The 20,063-nt window shown below is 46.6% G+C and overlaps 1 protein-coding gene and 1 long non-coding RNA gene across 4 annotated transcripts in view; one reads left to right on the top strand and one right to left on the bottom strand.

Annotated features, from left to right (window-relative positions):
- Nucleotides 1-17,116, bottom strand: part of PSTPIP1 (proline-serine-threonine phosphatase interacting protein 1) — a 97,531-nt gene extending 80,415 nt beyond the window's left edge. For all 3 annotated transcript variants that reach the window (XM_027840742.1, XM_027840744.1, XM_027840745.1), the window contains exon 1: nt 16,916-17,116. In XM_027840742.1, coding sequence (XP_027696543.1) covers nt 16,916-16,948 — 33 coding nt within the window. In that variant the 5' untranslated portion in view covers nt 16,949-17,116. The remainder of the gene's footprint in view (nt 1-16,915) is intronic.
- A 58-nt stretch (nt 17,117-17,174) lies between these two features.
- LOC114026922 overlaps nt 17,175-20,063 on the top strand; it is an 18,052-nt gene continuing 15,163 nt past the window's right edge. The window contains exon 1 of the long non-coding RNA XR_003567182.1: nt 17,175-17,524. This is a non-coding gene — a long non-coding RNA (uncharacterized LOC114026922). The remainder of the gene's footprint in view (nt 17,525-20,063) is intronic.

Raw genomic sequence — 20,063 nt, 5'->3', positions numbered from 1 at the left:
ACTGAAGCATGCTATTTTTTCGCTTTCTTTCTTTCATTCTTTTTCTTTTATTTGAGTCTTCTTGTGCATAATGACTAATATAGAAATGTTTTACACAATTACATATGTATAACCTATATTTGATTGCTTACCATCTCAGGGAGGGGGGGAAGGGAAAGAGGAAGGGAGGAATCGAATCTGAAATTCAAAACTTTTAAAAAATGTTAAAAATTGTTTTAACATGTAATTGGGGGAAAATAAATTATATTTTTAAAAAATAAATGCTTGTTGACTGACTGACTGGCCAATGGACAATCCTTGTTCTCCATTTGGTATTTGAAAGAAATCACAGAAGGCCCTCAAGACATGGAGCTGCCCCCTATGCCAAATTTATGGGAGGACAAGGCTATGAGGAGCACTGGATGGAAAGGAAGGGATTTGTTTGAACTCACACAGCAGCTTAATGGCAGAGGTGAGCCTAGAGTCTCCCTTTTGGGTTACTGTCTTGCTAAACTATACTAGCCTTCCAAACCCAGGGTACTTACGATGGAATTTTGGAATGTCAGAGCTAGATAGAACCTTAGAACACAGGATGTCAAAACTGGAAGGGACCCTTGAACGAAGACTATCAAAGAGAGAAAACATTAGAACACAGAATCTCTGAGCTAGAACCTAGAACCCAGAGTGTTGGCTGGAAGGGACCCTAAAGGTGATGTAGTCCAACCCTGTCACAGATGGAGAAACTGAGTAACCTAAAACACAGCACCACAGACTCACCGGTGAACTTGCCATTGGATACGTTTACTTTCCTACTTGGGAATTCAGTTATAAAATTCTACTTATCACACCTTCCTTTTGATCCTTGCTTAAACAGAATCTAGCACTCGCCTGGTCCCACACTAGTTGGAGCTTTCTCCCTGCGTTCCAGCTCATGAACTCATGGAAATTCAGAGCTGGAAGGGACTTCATGGGGCATCTAATCCACTCCCCCCTCCCCAGGCTCTGCTTGGAGATCTCCATCGAGAGGGAACCTGCTACTTCTTGCTGAAGTTTTTTGTGGGAGTCTTATCTCCCAATGGTGGGCACAAGACCTCCTCCTTTTCCTAACTCCCCCTCATTATGTAGGCCTGTGTACACAGTAGGTGCTCCATAAAGACCCAGAATGAATTAGATTGAATTGGATCCTGACTTTGATGATGTTATATTTGGTGATGGGAGTCCTTTCCCATCGCCCTTTCTTCCTCTTCACCTTCCTCTTTCTTCCCCTCTCCCTTCCTGGTTTTAGCTAAGCAAAAGCAGAGCAAGAAATAAACAGCTCACTTGGCAACCAAAAAGGGGAATTTTCTTGCCACTTTTCTGCTTCTTCAGCACCTCAGCTCCCACGTGGGAAGCAGATTTTGACTTTCCTCGACTCCAATTTACTCTGTCTACACACACTTCTGACAAGCAAGGTTATCTGGTCTTCAAGGCTACTTGTAGGATCAGAAACAGCAATTAAGAAGAGGGAAGGAACTTGCATTAAAGGCAGGCACCCTGAAAACAGAAGTAGGCGGCACCGTGGACAGCACCCTGGGCCTGGAGTCAAGAAGACCTGAGTTCAAGAATGATCTTGCACAGTAACTAGCTATGCGACTCTGGGCAAGTCATTTAACCGTTGTTTGCCTCAATTTCCTGATCTATAAAATGGGGATAATAACAGCACCTACCTTCCAGGGTTGTTATGAGGATCAAATGAGAACATATTTGTAACACGCTTAGCACAGTCCCTGGAACAAGGTAAGCGCCATATAAATGTTAGCTATTATTATTATTAAATGATAACCAGACACAAGAATCCCCCACACATATCTATCAGCGGACAAGTAAGAGTCCTACCAGAGTAACCCAAAACCAGGTGTCAACTCCATCTCTTCTGATTAAGGAGGAGAAAGTGGAAGAGGCATATGGGGGGGAGGGAGAGGGGAGGCGAGGGGCACTCCTTTCATTTCCTGGACTTGTTGGGCCAGGCTGGGACTAGAGATGGCCAGAGGATCAGAGTTCTGAAAGCAAGGTTTGGGCAGCCCTCTTCCAACACCCTGCTTGCTGAGTCCCTGAACCCCCCAACTTCCCCTTAGCCCCTGATGACTCTTTTTTTAAAGTGGCCCAAGACGGATCTAGTGGTCACCACAGAAGCTGTTCTCTCTCAGCCTTCAAGCCCAAGTTAAGTGACCAGAAGGAAAGGAAATGGTGTGGTTGTTTCTATATTTTACATTGTGGGAATAGGCCCTCTGTAAACCACACTAGCTCAGATACCTATCACTGCACTCCTGGACAATTGCAGCAGCCTCCAATTGGGTCTCCCTGCCTCCACTCTCCAATCATCCTCCTCCACACAGAGCCAAAGGGATGCGTACAGAGTAGGTTAAGAAGCTCCTACAGGAGGATCCCCATTGCCACCAGGACAAAAGGCAAACTCTTCTGTTTGACGTGGAACCCACTGCACAGTCCGGCTCCAGCCTCTCCTCCTGGGCTGCTCGGCATTGATGCTTCAGGCGGATTGGCTTGCTTGCTGTCCCGTGTGACCCTCCATCAGCCTAGGCTAGCCTTCATTCCTGATCTACTCTTCTCCCTCACCTGCAACTCTTGGAACCCCTGGTTCCCTTCAGGGTTCAACTCAAGTACCACCTCCTTCAGGGAGTCTTCCCTGATTGCCTCAGGTGTTAGTCCATATCCAGCCCATCACTTCATGCACATTTCATCTATATGCTCTGCTTTCTGATCTATGAATATATTGCATTCTGCTCCTCCTCTTTCCCTCCAGGGGAATGCAAGCTCTTTGAGGGAAAAGGCTATAGTACTTTTGTCTTTTTAACCCTAGTGCACAGAGGCTGGCACACAGTAGATGTGCTTACTGATCCGATTGATTGAATGTGATATAGTGAAAAGGGAGCTAGATTTACAGCCAGGAGACCTGGGTTCAAGTCCCAACCCTGACTTAGGACCACGTGACAGTCAACAAATCATTTCTCCTCTTTGAACCTCAGTTTCCTCATTTGTAAAATGGGGCAAATATTACTGCCATTACATCTACCTCACAGGATTGCTACAAGGAAAGCGCTCTAAATGCCTTAAGGTGCTATCAAAATGTAATATGATAACGATATTAGCAATAATAATATGGTGAGGGCTCCTGGGTCCTTGGATGTGGTCAGCACCCTTGGTTTCCAGATCTGGCACCAGGTAAGGTTGTGAAGATGCTGTGATCCAAGACAAGCTGGCTTTCTCTACCTGCCTCAGTTTCCCCCTCCATAAAGTGAGAGGGTTGGTCTAGCTGACCTACATGCCCTCTTCCAACTCTCAGTCTGTGATCCTATGAGTAGCTTGTCTTCTATGCCTCTGGCCTCATTTTTTTACCTTTCCTTTCTTTTGGAGCCCTAATTTGCCTACCCTTAGAACCATAACTAGGGTGGAGCCAGGGCTTTATTTTGGGGAGCTAATATTGGAGAGTTTAGGGGGATTTTCTTCCTGGGATGATACTACCCAGTCATGATCTTCTGTCAGCTCCCCCCCTTAGGGATTGGGAAGAGGATTGAGCTTTGGAAGAAGACAAGATAAAAAGGTAATGGGGTAGAAAAAGAAGGGGTAAAGATAGACCATTCCCTCTCCCAGGCAAATAAGTGGTACAGTGGGTAGAGTGCTGGGTCTGGAATTAGGAAGACTTGAGTTCAAATCTGGCCTCAGATACTTACTAGTTGTGTGACCCTAGGCAAGGTCACTTAGCCTTAGTTTCCTCATCTGTAAAATGGGGATGATGAGAGCCCTTTTCAGTTTCTTCTTTGCCTCAGTTTCTTCATTTGTAAAATGGGGATAATAATAGCTCCTACCTCCCAGGGTTGCTGTAATGCTCAAATGCCATACTATTTGTGAAGCATTTAACACAGTGCTGACCACATAGTAGGAGATTAATAAATGCTTATTTCCTTCCTTCCTCCCAGAGGCCAAAGTGACTTTTGTGTGTGCCACTGAGTTCCCCTGAATTGTTTTTGCTCAGATGAACAAATTCCTACTTATGGCTCTCCTTTCCACCAATATCCATACAAAGGCTTTCCTTCCATTGATCTCCCTGGCACTATTCCTAGATCCCTGTTCTTCTCCCCTTAACTCATTTATTCATTGTCATGGCCTGATCTATCATCCGGGCACCGACGACTCCCAAGTCTGCAGTCTTATCTCTTCACCCAGACTTCAGTCCTGGATTTCCAGAGGCTTATAGAGAACATCCCTCAAAGGAAACAGAACTCAGCCTGTGCAAAACCAAACTCATCATCTTTTCCCAACCAGCTTCTCCCCAACTTCCTCATCTCAGCTGGTAATATGAGGTCTTTCCCAGTCACTGAGATAATAATAGCATGCAGACACTTAGTATTTGAATTAAAAGATGTCTTTACAGTTTACAGAGCACTGGCCTTACCACAACTCCATGATTATCTTTGATTTACAGATGGGGAAACTGAGGTACTGAGAAGTGGAGTGATGTGATATCCTTGAATCATCTTGCACTCTCCCCATTCTTCATCCTCAACATTCAATTTATAATTAAGTTTCATCTAGTATTTTTTTCAGAGCGTCTTTTCTCCTTTCCCTATATTCCTTCTCACCCAGCATCAGACTTTCATCCCCTCAGGAGAGCCTGAGCACTTTCAGGGTCCTCGCTCTTTAATGTTTTATTTTTGTCCCTCTTCCTATTGTTTTGAGAGGTGCACTCAAGAGGCCTCCAGCCAGGGCTAGACTCATAACAGACAAATGGAGTTCTCCAGATTGTGATCACCTTTCTGGATGCTGAAACAGAATGGGAAGATTCCACCCTGATTGGGCTCTCAGCAGCAACAAAACTCAAGAGGGGCCATCTGAGTGTTGCACCAGGGTGCTGACATTTAGAGGGCAATTCCCCACACTTTCAGTTCTTTAGCGGCATAGAAAGCACATCTCGTTGAGTCCTGCTTCCATTGTCCCTACCTCATGGCAACCTCCCCAATCTGGGCCCTCATGGTACCCAAGGATACCCACCTCCCACCACACCCACAACCAAGATGAGGGTATAGTTTGTGCTATGTGCCTGAGGCATGAAGATTGCCAGTTACTGCTCTAGGTCTCAGCTGTCCAGAGCACCACAGAAAAGACGGAAAATAATTAAATGCACTCATGAAGCTCCAAGAAGGCAAGAGTTAATTACACACATGATAAAGTCTGTTTTTATGTGACTTCTCAGGAAGACAGATAGAAAAGGTCAGAGAAGGGCTAGTGACCACTGAAGGGAGCTTAAATTAGAGGCCTTGGCTAGGCGCTCTGACCACTTATGGGCAATGCAGAAAACCAGGAAGCAAGCCATTTATAGACGTTTCATTTGACATCTTAAAAGAAAAAGAAATCATGAAACATAGTCCAAAACATTAAGAAATTCTCTTGCCCTTCCCTCTGCTGGAGGAGTCTAGAGGAAAGCAAATGGAATGACCAAAGGCCTTGCAATCTGGCCCTACAAGGCTCCTTTAAGGGAACTGGAAATGTTTAGTGTGAAGGAGAGAAGACTTGGGGAAGCCATGATGGGGGGCACGTTGGAGGAAGGCTGGACTTTTTCTGCTAGGCCCCAGAGGGCGGAATAAGGAAAAATGAATAGAATCATATTAATAGTGGCTAGCATTTATATTATACTTTAAAGTTGAATTTCAGTTGAACTCAAGACACCTGCTATGGACCAGGTCCTGCACTCATCCCCATAGAGACAAAGATGAGTATGACAGACCCTCCCCTTCTGGAGTGTAGAGTCTCATAGGGCAGCTAAGGCAAATTTGTAATATTAAATCAAGTATAAGGGCTTAGGAGAGGTACAGATCACTAGGGGAGATTACAAAGTACTTCAGAGAGGCACAAAGTACTAGGAGGGTGGTGCTAGAGCGAAGGAATCAGAAAAGGCTTCAGATGGTTAGATTTGGTTCTTGAAAGAAGGAAGGAAAGAATGCCAACGGTCAGACTGAGGCTTTGGAGAGAGTCCATTCCAGGCACAGGGGACAGCGCTAAAGAAAGATGCAGAGACGGGACACCGAATCCTCATCAGAGCTTCCCTAGCAACCCTCATATAAGAGAGTTTCTGCCTCCAATTCCTCCAGTTCGTCCTTCATATAGATGCCAAAGTCATCTTTTCAAGACCCATAATTAATCTTGTAACTCCCCTGCTCAAGCATCTCTGGTGACTCCCAGGGGATAAATACAGACTCATTAGCCCAACATCAAAGGCCTTTCACAACCTGTTTCCAACCTGTATTTCCAGCCTTAATTCACAGTTATCCCTTAAACAAGCTACAGTATACTCTAGCTTATTTTTGGTTCCCAGATTCATTCTCTTCTATCTCCATTCATTGACCCAGGCCATCCCCCATGACTGGAACATGATCTTCTCACTATCTGTTAAAATCAAGCAAGAATTTGTTAAGCACCTGTGCCAGGCCCTGTTGTGCTAAGGAAATGCTGGAGACACAAATGGTAAGGGTGGGAGAGAGACTAAATCATGGCCACATGAGGAAAAGCAAAAATAATCAAGGTGCTTACATGCTAAGGGGGGAGAAAACATGAGTGTGGTGGGGTACTTGCTGGCAGACCCAGAGGAAGAAGGTACAGGGATGGAAGGTGACTTGAGAAGAGAAGGCACTGGCTGGCAGCTAGGGGATGGAGGGTGGGGGAATGGGAGAGTCATCCTGCAGAAGGAGGGGTTTGGGCTGAGTCTTGAAGGATGCCACCAAAGCTAAGAGGTGGAGGGGAGGGATTCCAACATGGCAGACAGCCAGTGCCAGGCATGGAGATGGGAGGTGGAGGATCAGGTGGGAAAAGCAACCAGTAGACCAGGATGGCTAGAACACAGAGCACACGATAGGGAGGAAAGGCCAGGTTATGAGGAGCTATAAATGTCAAACAGAGGATTTTATAATTGACTCCAGAGGTAGTAAGGAGACACTGAATCACTCTCTTCCTTCAAAGCTCAGCTGGAAAAAACTTCCTCCAAGAAGGCTTCCCTGGTTCTCCCAGGCTAAAAGTGAGCCCTGCCTCCTCAGATTTTCCTTCTCCCTTTTGTCCCTTTCATAGTCTCCATGCTAACTTGTATACATTCCATATTCCTCCTAGGAGAGTAGAAGTTCCATGAGGGCAGGCATTGTTACTTTTCATCTATGCTTCCCTAGCACTAAGCACAGAAGGAGCTGTTCACAATAGGAGCCTAATAATTGTTTGAGCTGGACTCTGCAATGTACCATAAACAAGTTATTTAAAGTCTCTAGGTGGTGCAGTGGATTGAGCTCCAGCCTTGGAGTCAGGAGGACTTGAGTTCAAATTCGACCTCAGACACTTGACACTTAACTAGCTGTGTGACCCTGAGCAAGTCTCTTAACCCCAACTGCCTCACCAAAAAGTTAAAAAATAAAAATGAAGTCTCTAGGAAGTAGTTTCTTCACCTGTCAAGTAGTAATAACAATAGCGCTTCCCTTCCTACCTGTAGAAGATTCAGTGAAAGGGTTTTAAAAATATAGGCATGCCATCTTGGGGTGGGGGGAAGGATGAGATGGGGAGAAAATTTGGAACTCAGAATCTTGTGGAAGTGAATGTTGAAACCTAAAAATAAATAAATTTAAAAAAAAGAAAAATAAAAAAATAAAAAATAAATAAAAACATAGGCATGCAGGACCAGCCTAGCATCTTCTCTCTTTCTCTCTTTGTTTTTTTTTTTTTTTTAGGCAATTGGGGTTAAGTGACTTGCCCAGGGTCACACAGCTAGTGTCAAGTGTTTGGTCTGAGGCCGTGTTTGAACTCAGGTCCTCCTGACTTCAGGGCCAGTGCTCTATCCACTGTGCCACCTAGCTGCCCCTCAAGCCTAGCATCTTCTCCTCCCTCCTCTCTCATTCATATCCATATCTAGGAGCTTGCCTGCAACCAGACCACACGAGGGAACCCCTTGAACTGGATTCCACTTCCTTCCCTTAGCCTGAGCGGCCCTAGGGCACTCTCTGATTGGCTCCGGGCTGTGGCCTCTATTTCAAGGTTCCTGGGATGATCTTCCGGGACATGAAAAAAAAAAAAAACCCAACTCAGGCTGTAACCACCAACTTCCTCTTCAGGCAGGTCCCTGGGGCTGACATCCTGTTGCATGTTGACCCGAGGCCACATGTGTCACTCAATTGGGAAAGCCAAGTCATAAAAAGTCTCACAAAGCAGCAGTTCCAGAGAGTCCAGATTGCTTTACGACTGATCAGTTGGTCATGAGCACACACGTGGCTCTACCAATCCCTGGGTGCAGCTTATGCTGGGGATGGTCTAAAGGTGCCAAGGTTCTGGCAGGGCACTGAAAGGGTGTCCTCTCCCTTTAACCTCCAGAGTATAACATGGCGCCTTTTCTAAAGACCATGGCCTCCCTGTCATTCTAGACAGGGTTGTTTTGTAACTTCCCAAGTAGGATACTTTGCCTTTCAGAGACCAGGAAAGACAGATGCTGGGTAACCAGCAGAGTTGAGTGGCATCTTTCCAGCCTTTGTACCCCTTACAACCCACCTTGTGCTCTATGATCTAGTGACCCTGGCCTCCTGGCTCTTCCACCAAGATATCCCATCTCTCAGCTCTGGGCATGCTCTATGGCTGCCCCCTCCATGACTGGAGTGCTCCCCCTGCTCATCTTTGCCTCCTGGCTTCCCTGACTTCCTTCAAGTCTCTGATAAAATCCCACCTTCCACAAAAAGCCTTTCCTGAACCCCTGAATGCTAGTGCCTTCCCTAAGTTAGTTGCCTGCATGTTATCCCCTCTGTTAGACTGGGAGCTCCTTGAGGGCAGGGGTTGATTTTTTTGGCTTTATATCCCCAGGGCTTAGCAAAGTGCCTGGCACAGAGTAGGTGCTTAATAAATGCTTGATGACTTGACCTGACTTAACTAGTGTACCACTGGTTTATATTTCTGAAGTATTGATAATATCGGTAAGGTTGGATTTTAGCAGTATGTTTCTACTCCCTGCGTACTAGGAAACAAGATGGGCATTCTTATCCCTGTCTGCACATACTTCATACTATCAAGATTGGGCAAGTTTACGTTTAACATGAGAGGCAAGTGAGTTGTTCGAAACACTTTGGACTTATTCTGTGAATATTCTGTACTTACTTATCTCTCACAGTCAATCAGTCAGTCAACAGCCATTTTTAAAGTGCCTACTCTGCACCAGGGATTGTGTTAAACTATCATAGCCTCTACCCTGAAAGTTTCAGATTTCCAGAATGCAAAGCACTGTGTGTGTGTGTGTGTGTGTGTGTGTGTGTGTGTGTGTGTGTGTGTAAGACTGTGACTGGTGAGCAGAGATTTCTGGGAGGCACAGAGTTTGAATGGTGGATGGACATTGAGAAGGAGACCTTCTAACCTATTCTGTTTCTGATATAGTAGAAAAAGGGTACTTGCCCCAAGGAGGGCAAGAGGGATGGTGAAGCACCTTGGGATGATATCCTAGGAAGAGTATTTAAAAGAACTAGGGATGTTTCATCTAAAGAACAGAAACCTCAAAGACTGGAGGGCTGCGTTTAAATATTTGAAGAACTGGTATGTGAAAGTTTGATGAGATTTGTTCTGTTGCCCCCAAAGGGCAACCATAGGAATACAGGAAAGAAGGCCAAAAGGCAAATTTAAGCCTGATGTCAGGGAAAAGCTTCCTAAGCGTTCAAACTATTCCCAAATGGAGTGGGCTACCTTGTTGGGGTTGACTTCCCTCTCCTTGGAGCCCTTCTAGCACAGGCCAAGGGACCACTGTGTGTTGTAGTGCAGATTCCTTTCAGGTGGAGGGTGGGCTATGTGACTGCTGAGTTCACTTCTAGCTCTCAAATTCTGTGGTTCCAATTCACCTGGCTTTAAAGCTCTCTCTCTAGAAACAACTGAATAACTAAATCTAACTCTTCAACCTTGCACCAATCTAATGAACTAGTTGGAGTAGGAACTGCTCTTTTTCCCCCTTAAAAGTTCCCGTTCCATGCCACCCCTGCTTGTCCAAAGCGGCAGGACAAGGCAGTTGGATTGTGCCGTCTCCACCACTTTCCACAGCCATAGGACAGAGAGGGCCCGCTGTTATTGGCTCTGTTCCTATCTCTGGCCATGGTGCTGATACCTGTTGGGAGCAGTCTTTGGCTGAGTCTGTTCTTCTCTGGGGACATCTTGCTCTACTTCCAGTTTAGAATGGAATAGGCTGGGGGGAAGCAGGGAGTAAAGCAGCCTCCCCTAGTGAAAAGAACAATAGGCTTCCACTGAGAAGATCCAGGTTCTACTACCTGTGTGATAGTAAGTCTCTTCACCTGTCACAGCCTTAATTACTTCATATGTAAAATGGGAATGTTTATATTGGTCATTTAAATTGGTACCTCATCTGGCTGTTGTAAGGGAAGGCTTTTATGAGCCCTGAAATGCTACAGAAAAAGAGATGTGTAGGAGGGGGTCCCTTCAGAGCCCAGCCCTGGACTCTTCTATAGCTGAACCCTAATCTAAACAGTGCCACAGGGAGGTTGCCACAAGCTGAGGAAATAGAAGGAAATTTGGACTGGGGTCCAGGAAAGTAGGGGGTGGACTGTGGGGGTGGAGGGGTGCTTGCATCATACAAGGGTGAGTCTGTATCTTTTCTTATAAGTACTATATTATAGATGTTGCAATTCAATTTTACTAACATATATTATTTGTCCTTTCTCAACCCAGGGTAGAGATACAAAATTCAAATAAGACGTCCTCATGGAGCTCACAGTCTAATTTGGGGCATGACACAAGCACAGATAGCTGTGACACTCAACATTATAGGTTAGGTGCATTAAAGCAATGCAAAACAGAGAAGGAGGTGAAGTCTCAGCAAGAATGTGGATACTAACAAGGTAGATCAAGGATGGCTTCCTGGAGGTGGTGGCATTTGAGCTAGGCTTTCGATGGGGAGGAATCAAAGAGGGAGGGAAGGAGGAAGGTCACTGAAGGCATAGCAGCCACAAAAACATCTTGAAGACCTAGAGTTTAGCCAGCAAGTGAGCTCGCGCCTCTGGGTCTCAGGATCCCTATCTGCGAAAGGTCATGTGTAAGCCATTGGTTTGGGATAGCAGCAAGAATACTTGGCAAGTTGTTGGTCTTTTACTTTCAAAGAAGCCCAATGACATCACCCATAGCTGGCCCCCCTAATTCCCTAATTCTCTTCCATCTCACACATTCTATGACTGTGATTCCCTCAGTTCCGCATACTCTCTCCAACTGTCCCGTCCACAGGAAACCAATGGCCTGAATCTGTCAATTTGCCTCATCATCTCCCACAGAGAGCAGGTAACAGGCCACCTTCGGAGTAAAATCTCACATCTGCCACACACGAGCTCAGTCACTGACCTGAGCATATCACCTCTCAGCAATGATTTTCTTCAACTTAAAAGTTGCAGAGCAAAGACCAACCTTCATTGGTAGAGAAAATGTCTATATTGGACTTCTCTATACTGATTAAATTACAAGTCTGGACCAAAACCAATCCACCTCTCCCACCCATCTTTTTTCTATCCACTGCCCCTGGCCCTTGTCCCTCTTGCTCATCGTAAAGCCTTCTACCTGATCTCCCTGTTTCTATTTCCTCCACAAATAACCCAGTTCCTGACAAAATAATCTTCCTAAGTCACAGGTCACTTTCCTGTTCAAAGCCTTTCTTGGCTCCCAACAACCTCTAAGATAAAATACAAGCTCATTAGTCCAGTGTTCAATGCTCTCTCCAATTTCTTTCATGCTCTTTCTCTTCAGGCACTGGATATCCCAGCTCAGCTGTTTGCTGGATTCTCCCTCATCTTTGAATTCACAAAGTCTGCACTCCACCTTTCAGAACCTTCCCATGAGTCCTCCCTCGATTCCCCCTTGGCTGAACATGTTCTCTCTCTGTCCTCCAATGTCGCTGAAGCCCTCTGCCTCAATCTCCCCTTGGCTGCCTCTATGCCCTTTGCTAGACCACGAACTCCCTGGTCCTTTCATCTTTGTGCCTCCAGCACTGAGATCAAGCCTTACTCCAAACAGGGAGATGGTGACATAGAAAGAGCACCAGACTTGAAGTCTGAGACCCTGAGTTCAAATCCCACTTACTACCTTCCTCTCAAGTGGCTTCCTCTCTTTGGGCCTTTATATTATCTGTAAAATAAGGGAATTGGACCAGATGCCCTTTAATGTCCCTTTTATCTCTACTGTAGATCTAGGATCCTATAGTAAATGAGCATATTCATTCACCCTATGACTCTAAGAAAGTGAAAAGAGGGGTGTCTTGGGTTTATCAGTTTGGGTTCAATTCCAGTAGATGATTCCAGCTTCCCCCACATGCACTGACCTTCCATAGGGCAGGAGTCTTTGTGGTATGATGGACTCTATTCTTATTCTTCTTATCATTCTCACTTTACAGATAAGGAAACTGAGGCTGACACATTAAATGACTTGCCCAGAGTCACACAGCTAAGAGGCATCAGTGGTAGGATTCAAACCTGGTTCTTCTTGATTACAAAGCCTGTTTCACCAGGCTGCCTCCCAAGAGAAGAGATGCTATAGGGCAGGGAAAGTGGGAAGGAGTAATGAGGGGCTCTAAGGCCACAGTTTCTTTTTCTTTCTTTGAAAATTCTAAGAGGACTCCAACTGGGAAACAAAGTCACTTTTGTCTGAAGAGGTAGTCAGGATGGCAGTCGGTGCCTGCCAAGAAATCAACCTCAGACTTGAGAGCCAGAAAACCCGGACTTAAGGTCCAACTTCCACAGTTGTATGTTCATAGGAAATCCATCCTACCTTGGGTTCCTATCCGCACAATGGGGCTACTACCTTGTGCCTGCTTTTTTTTAGTTTTTCTGTCTCCTCCTTTGCCATAAACTGGAAATCAGATGTCATTAGCTTCAAAGAAAGCCTCACATTTGAGCTGTACTTGATACTGTATTTTTGGAGAGTCCTTTTATGACCAGTACCTCATCTGATACTTATAAGAAACTTGTAAGGTGGGCTGGAATGATATTATTGTCCCTGATTTCCAGGTGGAGAAACTGAGGCAAAGATTAACTCATGGAGTCTCAGAGTCGGGAAGGATCTCATTGGCTACGTGACTCGTCCAAGATTGTATGGCCTGTTTTGGGGCTCAGCCAAGTCATCCCACCTGGTTTCTCAGTTTCTAGCCAAAGTCTTAACCGTTGTGAGTCTCAGTCTCCTCCTCTATGAAAATCAAGCAAGTGTTTACTGACCAGTCATTTGGTGCTGAACTCTGGGAATACAAGACACATGGGAGTTTGCTCTCAATAAACACAAAATAAGTTGGGGGTGGGGGGAATACTGACAATGAGGGGAAATCCAGAAAGGCCTCCTATAGCAGGTGACTTTGGAAGTTAAAATCAGAGAAGTTCTGTCATGTGCGGGCCCCGCCCAGTCCAAACTCCTAGGCTTTAAGAATCCTCCAGTGGACAAGCACCTAGGCTCAGAGCTCCTCTGCCCTGCACAGAGGCTGTGGAGGAAAGGGCAATCCAGGGGTGACTGGAGGCTCCTGATGGAACTGAGTCTAAGCCAGTGGTGGGCACACAGAGTGGGGGAAGCTGTGATCTCTGCCCAGGTGCAGCCCCTGGAGCAGGGGAGGGGGACGGGGACGTAGAGGAGAGCAGGGGCTACAGATCAGTGAGCGTCACGAGGCAGTGGGAGCTCTGACAAGGGTGGGGTTGCCAATACAATAGGCTTCTCAGGAAGCTATTTCCGGCTGCTTACTCAGCTCTCACCACTACCTGCCCCACCCTCCTTCTTGGCCATTAAGAGCAGCCCCTTTCCAGAAACCTCTTCCCTGAATCCTCTTCTCCATCTCATCATCACCACCGAATCTCTAGCAGGCAGCTGTCTTTGAGGTGCTCAACCTGGCCTCAACTCAACTAGCATTTGGAACACCTTCAACTGGTGCCATGTCAAGAAATACAAAGTCCATCATAGGTTAAAAAAAATCAACTAGGCACCAGTGTGTCTAATAAATACCTCAGGCTTGATGTCAGAATCAAATAACTAGGGTTACAAGGTTCCTTAGAGGCCATTGAATCCACCCCCCACACACCCTCCATTTTTCAGATAAGGAAACTGAGGCACAGTGCAGCCTTTTAGCAAGGTCACAGAACTAGTGTCTGAGGCAGGATTTGAATCCAGGTCCTCATAATTAGTCCAGGGCTTTATCCACTCCAAGAAAGCTTCTTAACAATGATAGCCATCCAAAGTGGGAAGGGTTCCCTCCAGAGGGAGCGGGCTTCCCATTCCCCCCAGCAAAGGATGGATGAACATTGACCTGATTTAATATCAAGGGGAATTCTTATTTGGGTCAGGTTGGGCTAATGGGCTTCTGAGGCCCCACCCAACTCTGAGATTCTGGGGCTCTATTTCTGGTGGACCACAGGTGCAGGCTGAGCCAATGGTGAGACCCAGCAGTCCCCAAAGCCCATGTCATCTTGGGCTGCTGGATAATAATCCCACTGTCCTCTGCCCTGGTCAGACCACACCTGCATGGGAGACTTTGCTCTGGGCACCAAGCCAACAAGGGTCAGAGGAGGACAAACTGGACAGTGAGAGAGACCTGGAAGCTGTGCCATTCCAAGACTGGGCAGAGGAGCTGGCATGTTCAGAACTGGAAAAGATTTGGGCAAGGGTGGTCATTGTCTTCAAAGAAGTGAAGAGCTGACATGTCAGAGACCAGCTCTGCATGGTCCCGGGGCCAGAGAGGGGGCAGAAATATGAATGATATATAGAAGCAGGTTAGACTACCTGTGTCCCCCTCAGATCACCTTCGGTTTATCCTGTCGATGGTTAGTTTGTATGATGTTGGCTTGTTGTCTCCTCCATTAGACTGTGAGCTCCTTGAGGGCAGGGACTGTCTTCCATCTTTTTTTTTTTTATCCCCAGCACCCAACACAATATCTGGTACATAGTAGGTGCTTAATAAAGGCTTGATGAATGGCTGACTAGCATATAGTTGGCACTTAATAAATGCATATTGACTGGCACACAGTAGGTACTTAATAAATGCTTATTCACTGGCTGACACATAGTAAGCACTTAAATGCTTGATGAATGACTGACAGGCACACAGTAGGCATTTAATAAATGTTTGTTGACTGTGTGGCACATAGTAGGTACTTAATAAATGCTTGATGAGTGACTTACTAGCACCTAGTAGGCACTTAATACTGATGGACCTGAAGTACAAGGGAAAACTTCCTAATGATGTCAAAATAGAATGTGCTACCTCATAAGGTAATGAGCCCCCTATCACCGGAGGTCGTCTGGCAGAGATTAGACAATCCCTTGTCTGGGATGCTATAGAAGTGGTTCTCATTCAGGTTCCAGATGGACCAGAGGACCTGGCAATGCCAACCTTGGACAGAAAGGTGTCCCATTCTCAGCTCCTATGATACGGTGCAAAGTCAACTGGATTTAGAATCAGAAGCCAGGTTTGTATCTTAAATTCTCAGCACTCAGTTATTGCATGACCTCACTTTTCTGTGCCTCAGTTGTCTTATTTGTAAAATGAGCGGGTTAGATTGATTGCCTCTGCGGTCCCTTCCAGCTCCCAATATATGAGCTGATGACATACATATTGACAAGAGCTGAAATCCACACCGAATTTTATGGTTTATAAAGCCCTCTGCTCACATGATCTCATCTGAGCCTTAAAATAAACCTATGATTTCATGCAGTCAGTCAACCAGCATTTATTAAGTGCTTACTGTGTGCCAGGCACTGTGCTAAGCATTATGAGGCAAATGCTATTATTATTCCATTGATAGGGATGAGGAAACGGGCTCAGAGAGATTGTCACTTGACCCAGGTCACCAAACCGACACATATCAAACTCAGGTCTTCTTGACTCCATGATCAACACACTACAAACACTGCTACTCCCATAAAATAAGGATGATTAGCAAGATTCCTTCCAGTTCTAGATTCTAAGATCCTCACCCCAAGCAGCTACCAACAGAAGGAGCCACACACTAAGCCTCAGTCAGACCAAGGGCAGCCCTAGGGCTGAGCCTGCAGTCAGGAAGACCTGAATTCAAATCCAACTTCAAATGCTTAATAGCTGTGTGACCCTGGGTAAGTCACTTAACCTCAGTCTGCCTCAGTTTCCTCAATTGTAGAATAATGGGGATACTAATAGCACCTCCCTCCCACAGCTCTTGTAAGGATTAAATAAGTTAATGTTTATAAAATACCCGGCACGTAGTAGGTGCTTAATTACGCTTGTTCCCTTCCTTCCAGTCAGACCAAAGCCCTGATAATTTCTCTGAGCACAAGCAGCACTCTGACCTCTCCTACAATATGTATCACATTCACACCAGAAGCTGCCTAGCAGGCAGGATGTCTCCTCTCTGAGCCTGCTTCCTCCATATGCAGGTCACAGCCCAAGTGGAACCAAAGCCTATGGGTCACCGGGGAGTTTTCTCCTTCAGTACCTGGCCCGGAGAGCCCGGAGGACGCCATGTGCCCTGGTGAATCTGTCCCACCAAGGGGAGGAGGGAACACTGGTAGGGAGGGTCTGAGAGACTCTCTCTTGCCACCTGGATGCCCTGCGTGCAGGCGAGAGGCAAGGCAAAGACTGAGAAAGGTAACAGAAAATAGAACCAAGCATTTGCCATTTAAGGGGGAAAATGGGCAGTCCGGACTTTGATGAACTCTCAGCCCTCTCTTCACCGAGAGAAATGAACAGAACTCTCTTTGTCAGCCTGAAGCAAGAGGACGCTGGGGGGAGGGGAGGAACACTTCCAAGGGGGCCCTTTTCCTTAATTTTTTCACTTACAAAAAACCCCACTCAAACACACCAACATCTATGCAGCTGGAAAACCTTGGGAGGTAGAGGGAAGGTAACAGCCAGACCATCCGGGGGAAGAGAAAGCCGCTCACTCACCCAAAAAGCATCTTTGAACTGCAGCTGGGTCATGGTGAGGCCAGGTTCCTGCCCAGGTCCCTCCAGAGCGGGCAGAGCAGCCTGAAGAGGTCCCAGCCGGGCCACTGACTCACCCACCAGCCAAGGGGGAAGAGATTCACTCCTGCAGTCACTTGCAGTGTTTTTCTGTCTGTGTCTCTTTCTCTCCAGGCTGTTGATGGAAACCCAATGTGGCCAGAAGTTAAAAAAAAAAAAAAAAAAGGGGGGGACCCTGTTTTGATTTTGGTTTTTTTTTTTTTTTTTGGTGAGGAGTCCAGAAGCTACTGAAATGAGGAAGCAGAAACTGCTGTGACGTAATCCCCGGGTCTGCCCTTGGCTGGACCAGCAGAAGAGCTCCCAGCACCTACAAAATCTCTTCAAAGTGATGGACTTTCAAGCCCAGCCCAGAGCCAGAGGGCAGCCTCCCTCCCTTCAAAGGGAGGGCAAGCAGTCAGAGACAGAAAGCAGGAAAGAAGAAGGCAGGAACCCACAGGGAGGGTGTCTCCTCTCCCTCCCCCTGCCCCCAGGCCTGGGCCTCCGCAGGAACGGTGCTGTCATGTCATCTCCAGCGCTAAGGCTTCTTTTGCAATGGTGAGCATCCCCACACAGGAAATGTGGCTTCTCAGATACCCTATGCAAGTGAGTTTCCTTCGAGGGCCCCAACTGAATCAAGGAAATCATTGTGTGTCAACCGCTGTCCCTCCTTTCTCCTCTTGGCTCAGGCCTGACAGCTCTCTGCAGGGAGGCCCTGGGGCTGATGGGGCAGTCAGGGCCTCTCGTGGGGCCTGCTAGCATCTTCAGCGTACCCCTCACCCACAGCCTGGGTGGAACTGGGGCAGAACCGTGGCACGCGGCGATTCCTCGTGGGAGCAGGAAAGAGGGATGGTGCCCACGGTCAAAGGCAAGGCATTTGAGAGAGAGGGGTTCGAAGGGTCACAGATCTGGAAGGCGGCATGTGACCCAGAAGCCATCTAGGGCACCCCTCTCATTTTATAGACAGGACACTGAGTCCCACAAGAGGAGAAGTAATTTGCCTAAGGCAACACAACTGGTAAACCAAACCCAGGAACTGGACACAAATAGCTAGCATTTACATAGAGCTTTAAGGTTTGCAAAGCACTCTACCAGTATCTTCTCATTTTATCCTTACAACAATAACCCTGGGAAGTAGCTGCTATTATTATTATTCCCATTTTGCAGATGAGGAAACTGAAGCACAGAAAGATTAAGTGACTTGTCCATGACTCACTCGTCCTGAGTGACTCACTCTGTCCTAGCCTTTCCACAAAACCTAAGGGGACTGGTCAATGGTCCCTTGCTCCCTGGCCACTATTAAAACCTACATAGGGCGCAGAGCCAACAGAAGTGAGCCTGTTGGAGCGATGAGGTCTTGGGGGGATGCTGAGGGCTGGGGATGCAGCTGCTCAGAAGCGATAGCCTCTGGGAGTCCCAGAGAGCACAATCAGAGAACGGGGCATAGCAGGCCCAGAATTGGGAGGGCAGAACGGGAGCTCTCCTCCCACCCTCTGACCGGGGTCAAACTACAGCTTCCTAGGGGCCCCCACTTTGGTGACCATTTGTCAAGGAAGCAACTGCCTGAGGACCTAGAGCCAACATGGGTCAGATGCAGGATTTGAACCCAGGCCTTCTGAACTCCAAAGTCAGCCTTCTTTCCAGCTTTGTCTTTCCCTTGAGAGAGATTATAAACCTTCATATCCAGCACTCTTTCTGCCATTCCACAGACAAGATTATAGACTTTGATGCCAAACTCATGTCTATTGCTGAGCCCTACGATACCTCCCCAGACGTCCAGACTAGCCATGGGACATGAGCACCGGCTTCTACAGGGGAGCCCCCTCCCGTCCTTCTCCTTGCCCTCCATCCGATGACCGCACCGTGCCCACTCACTGCGCCCACCCACCCTTTGAGTTTCTCCCTCTTTGCCTAGGCCCCAGGAATCCCTGGCTTTCTTCAAGACAGAACTCAAGTGCCACTCTCTCCTTCACCCTGTTCCTTATCCACAACCCACATCCCCAGCTGCCAGTGCCTTCCCCTTCAAAAATGGATATGGCGTACTTATTAAATACATGTAAATAATGTCTCCCCTTATTAGAGCACTGGGCCTGGAGTCAGGAAGACTCATCTTCCTGAATTCAAATCTAGCCTCAGACACTTACTAGATGTATGACCCTGAGCAAGTCACTTAATGCTGTCTGCCTCAGTTTCCTCATCTGTAAAATGGATATATATACACATGTATGTGTGTATTCACATATATAATATATATTCACATATATATTCATATATATAAAATAACAGCTACCTCCCAGGGTTGTGGTGAGGGTCAAATAAGATAATGATTATAAAGTGCTAAGCACAGTACCTGGCACATAGTAAGTGCCATATAAATATTAATTATTATTAATATCACAGGATGGAGAGTTGAGGGAGCAGACAACACCTTAGACTGCTCATGGGAGGAACTCAAAAGCATCTGGAGAAAGTGACAGTGGGGCTCATTGACACTTCTGCCTGGATATTTAAGGGAGTCAGAAAGAGGGAAGGTGGCTGTTATATCTTGTGCAGTTTGTAAGTGCTGATGAGAAAAGAATTTAGTGAGAGTGAAGTCAGAGGAAAAGTGTTGTATTGGAAAGAGTGCTGGACTTAGCATTAAAAAGACTTGGATTTGAGATAAGGCGCTGGCTCCTATTAGATGTGTTCATTTGGCCAAATCACTTCTGCTTCTCTAACCAGAGCCTTAGCTAGGGTGGGGTGGTCAGGGCTTTGTCCCAGGGCACTTAATTCAGGGGGTGTTGACAGCACTTGACGTCCTTGGGCAGCGTAGAAGCAATAAAGTGCTGTGCCCAGCTAGCAAGAAAATTTCTTTAAAATAGGAAGCTACAAGATGGCAAGCTAGAGCAGCGTCCTCTGCTGCTCTGCCCACATACTCCCAACAGGGGTCCCATGTTGAGGTCCTGAGGAAATCTGTTTCCCCTTTCCAAGGGTTGATGTCTTTCTGCCCTCCTCAAATGAGCACATCTCATGTGCCACTTATTCCTGGCACAGAAATTTCTATTTATGGTTCTCTCTCTCTCTCTCTCTCTCTCTCTCTCTCTCTCTCTCTCTCTCT

Source organism: Vombatus ursinus, unplaced genomic scaffold (genome assembly GCF_900497805.2).
Source record: "Vombatus ursinus unplaced genomic scaffold, bare-nosed wombat genome assembly UNPS02014847.1, whole genome shotgun sequence".
Taxonomy (NCBI): Eukaryota; Metazoa; Chordata; class Mammalia; order Diprotodontia; family Vombatidae; genus Vombatus; species Vombatus ursinus.
This window is presented reverse-complemented; position numbering and strand designations above follow the sequence as displayed.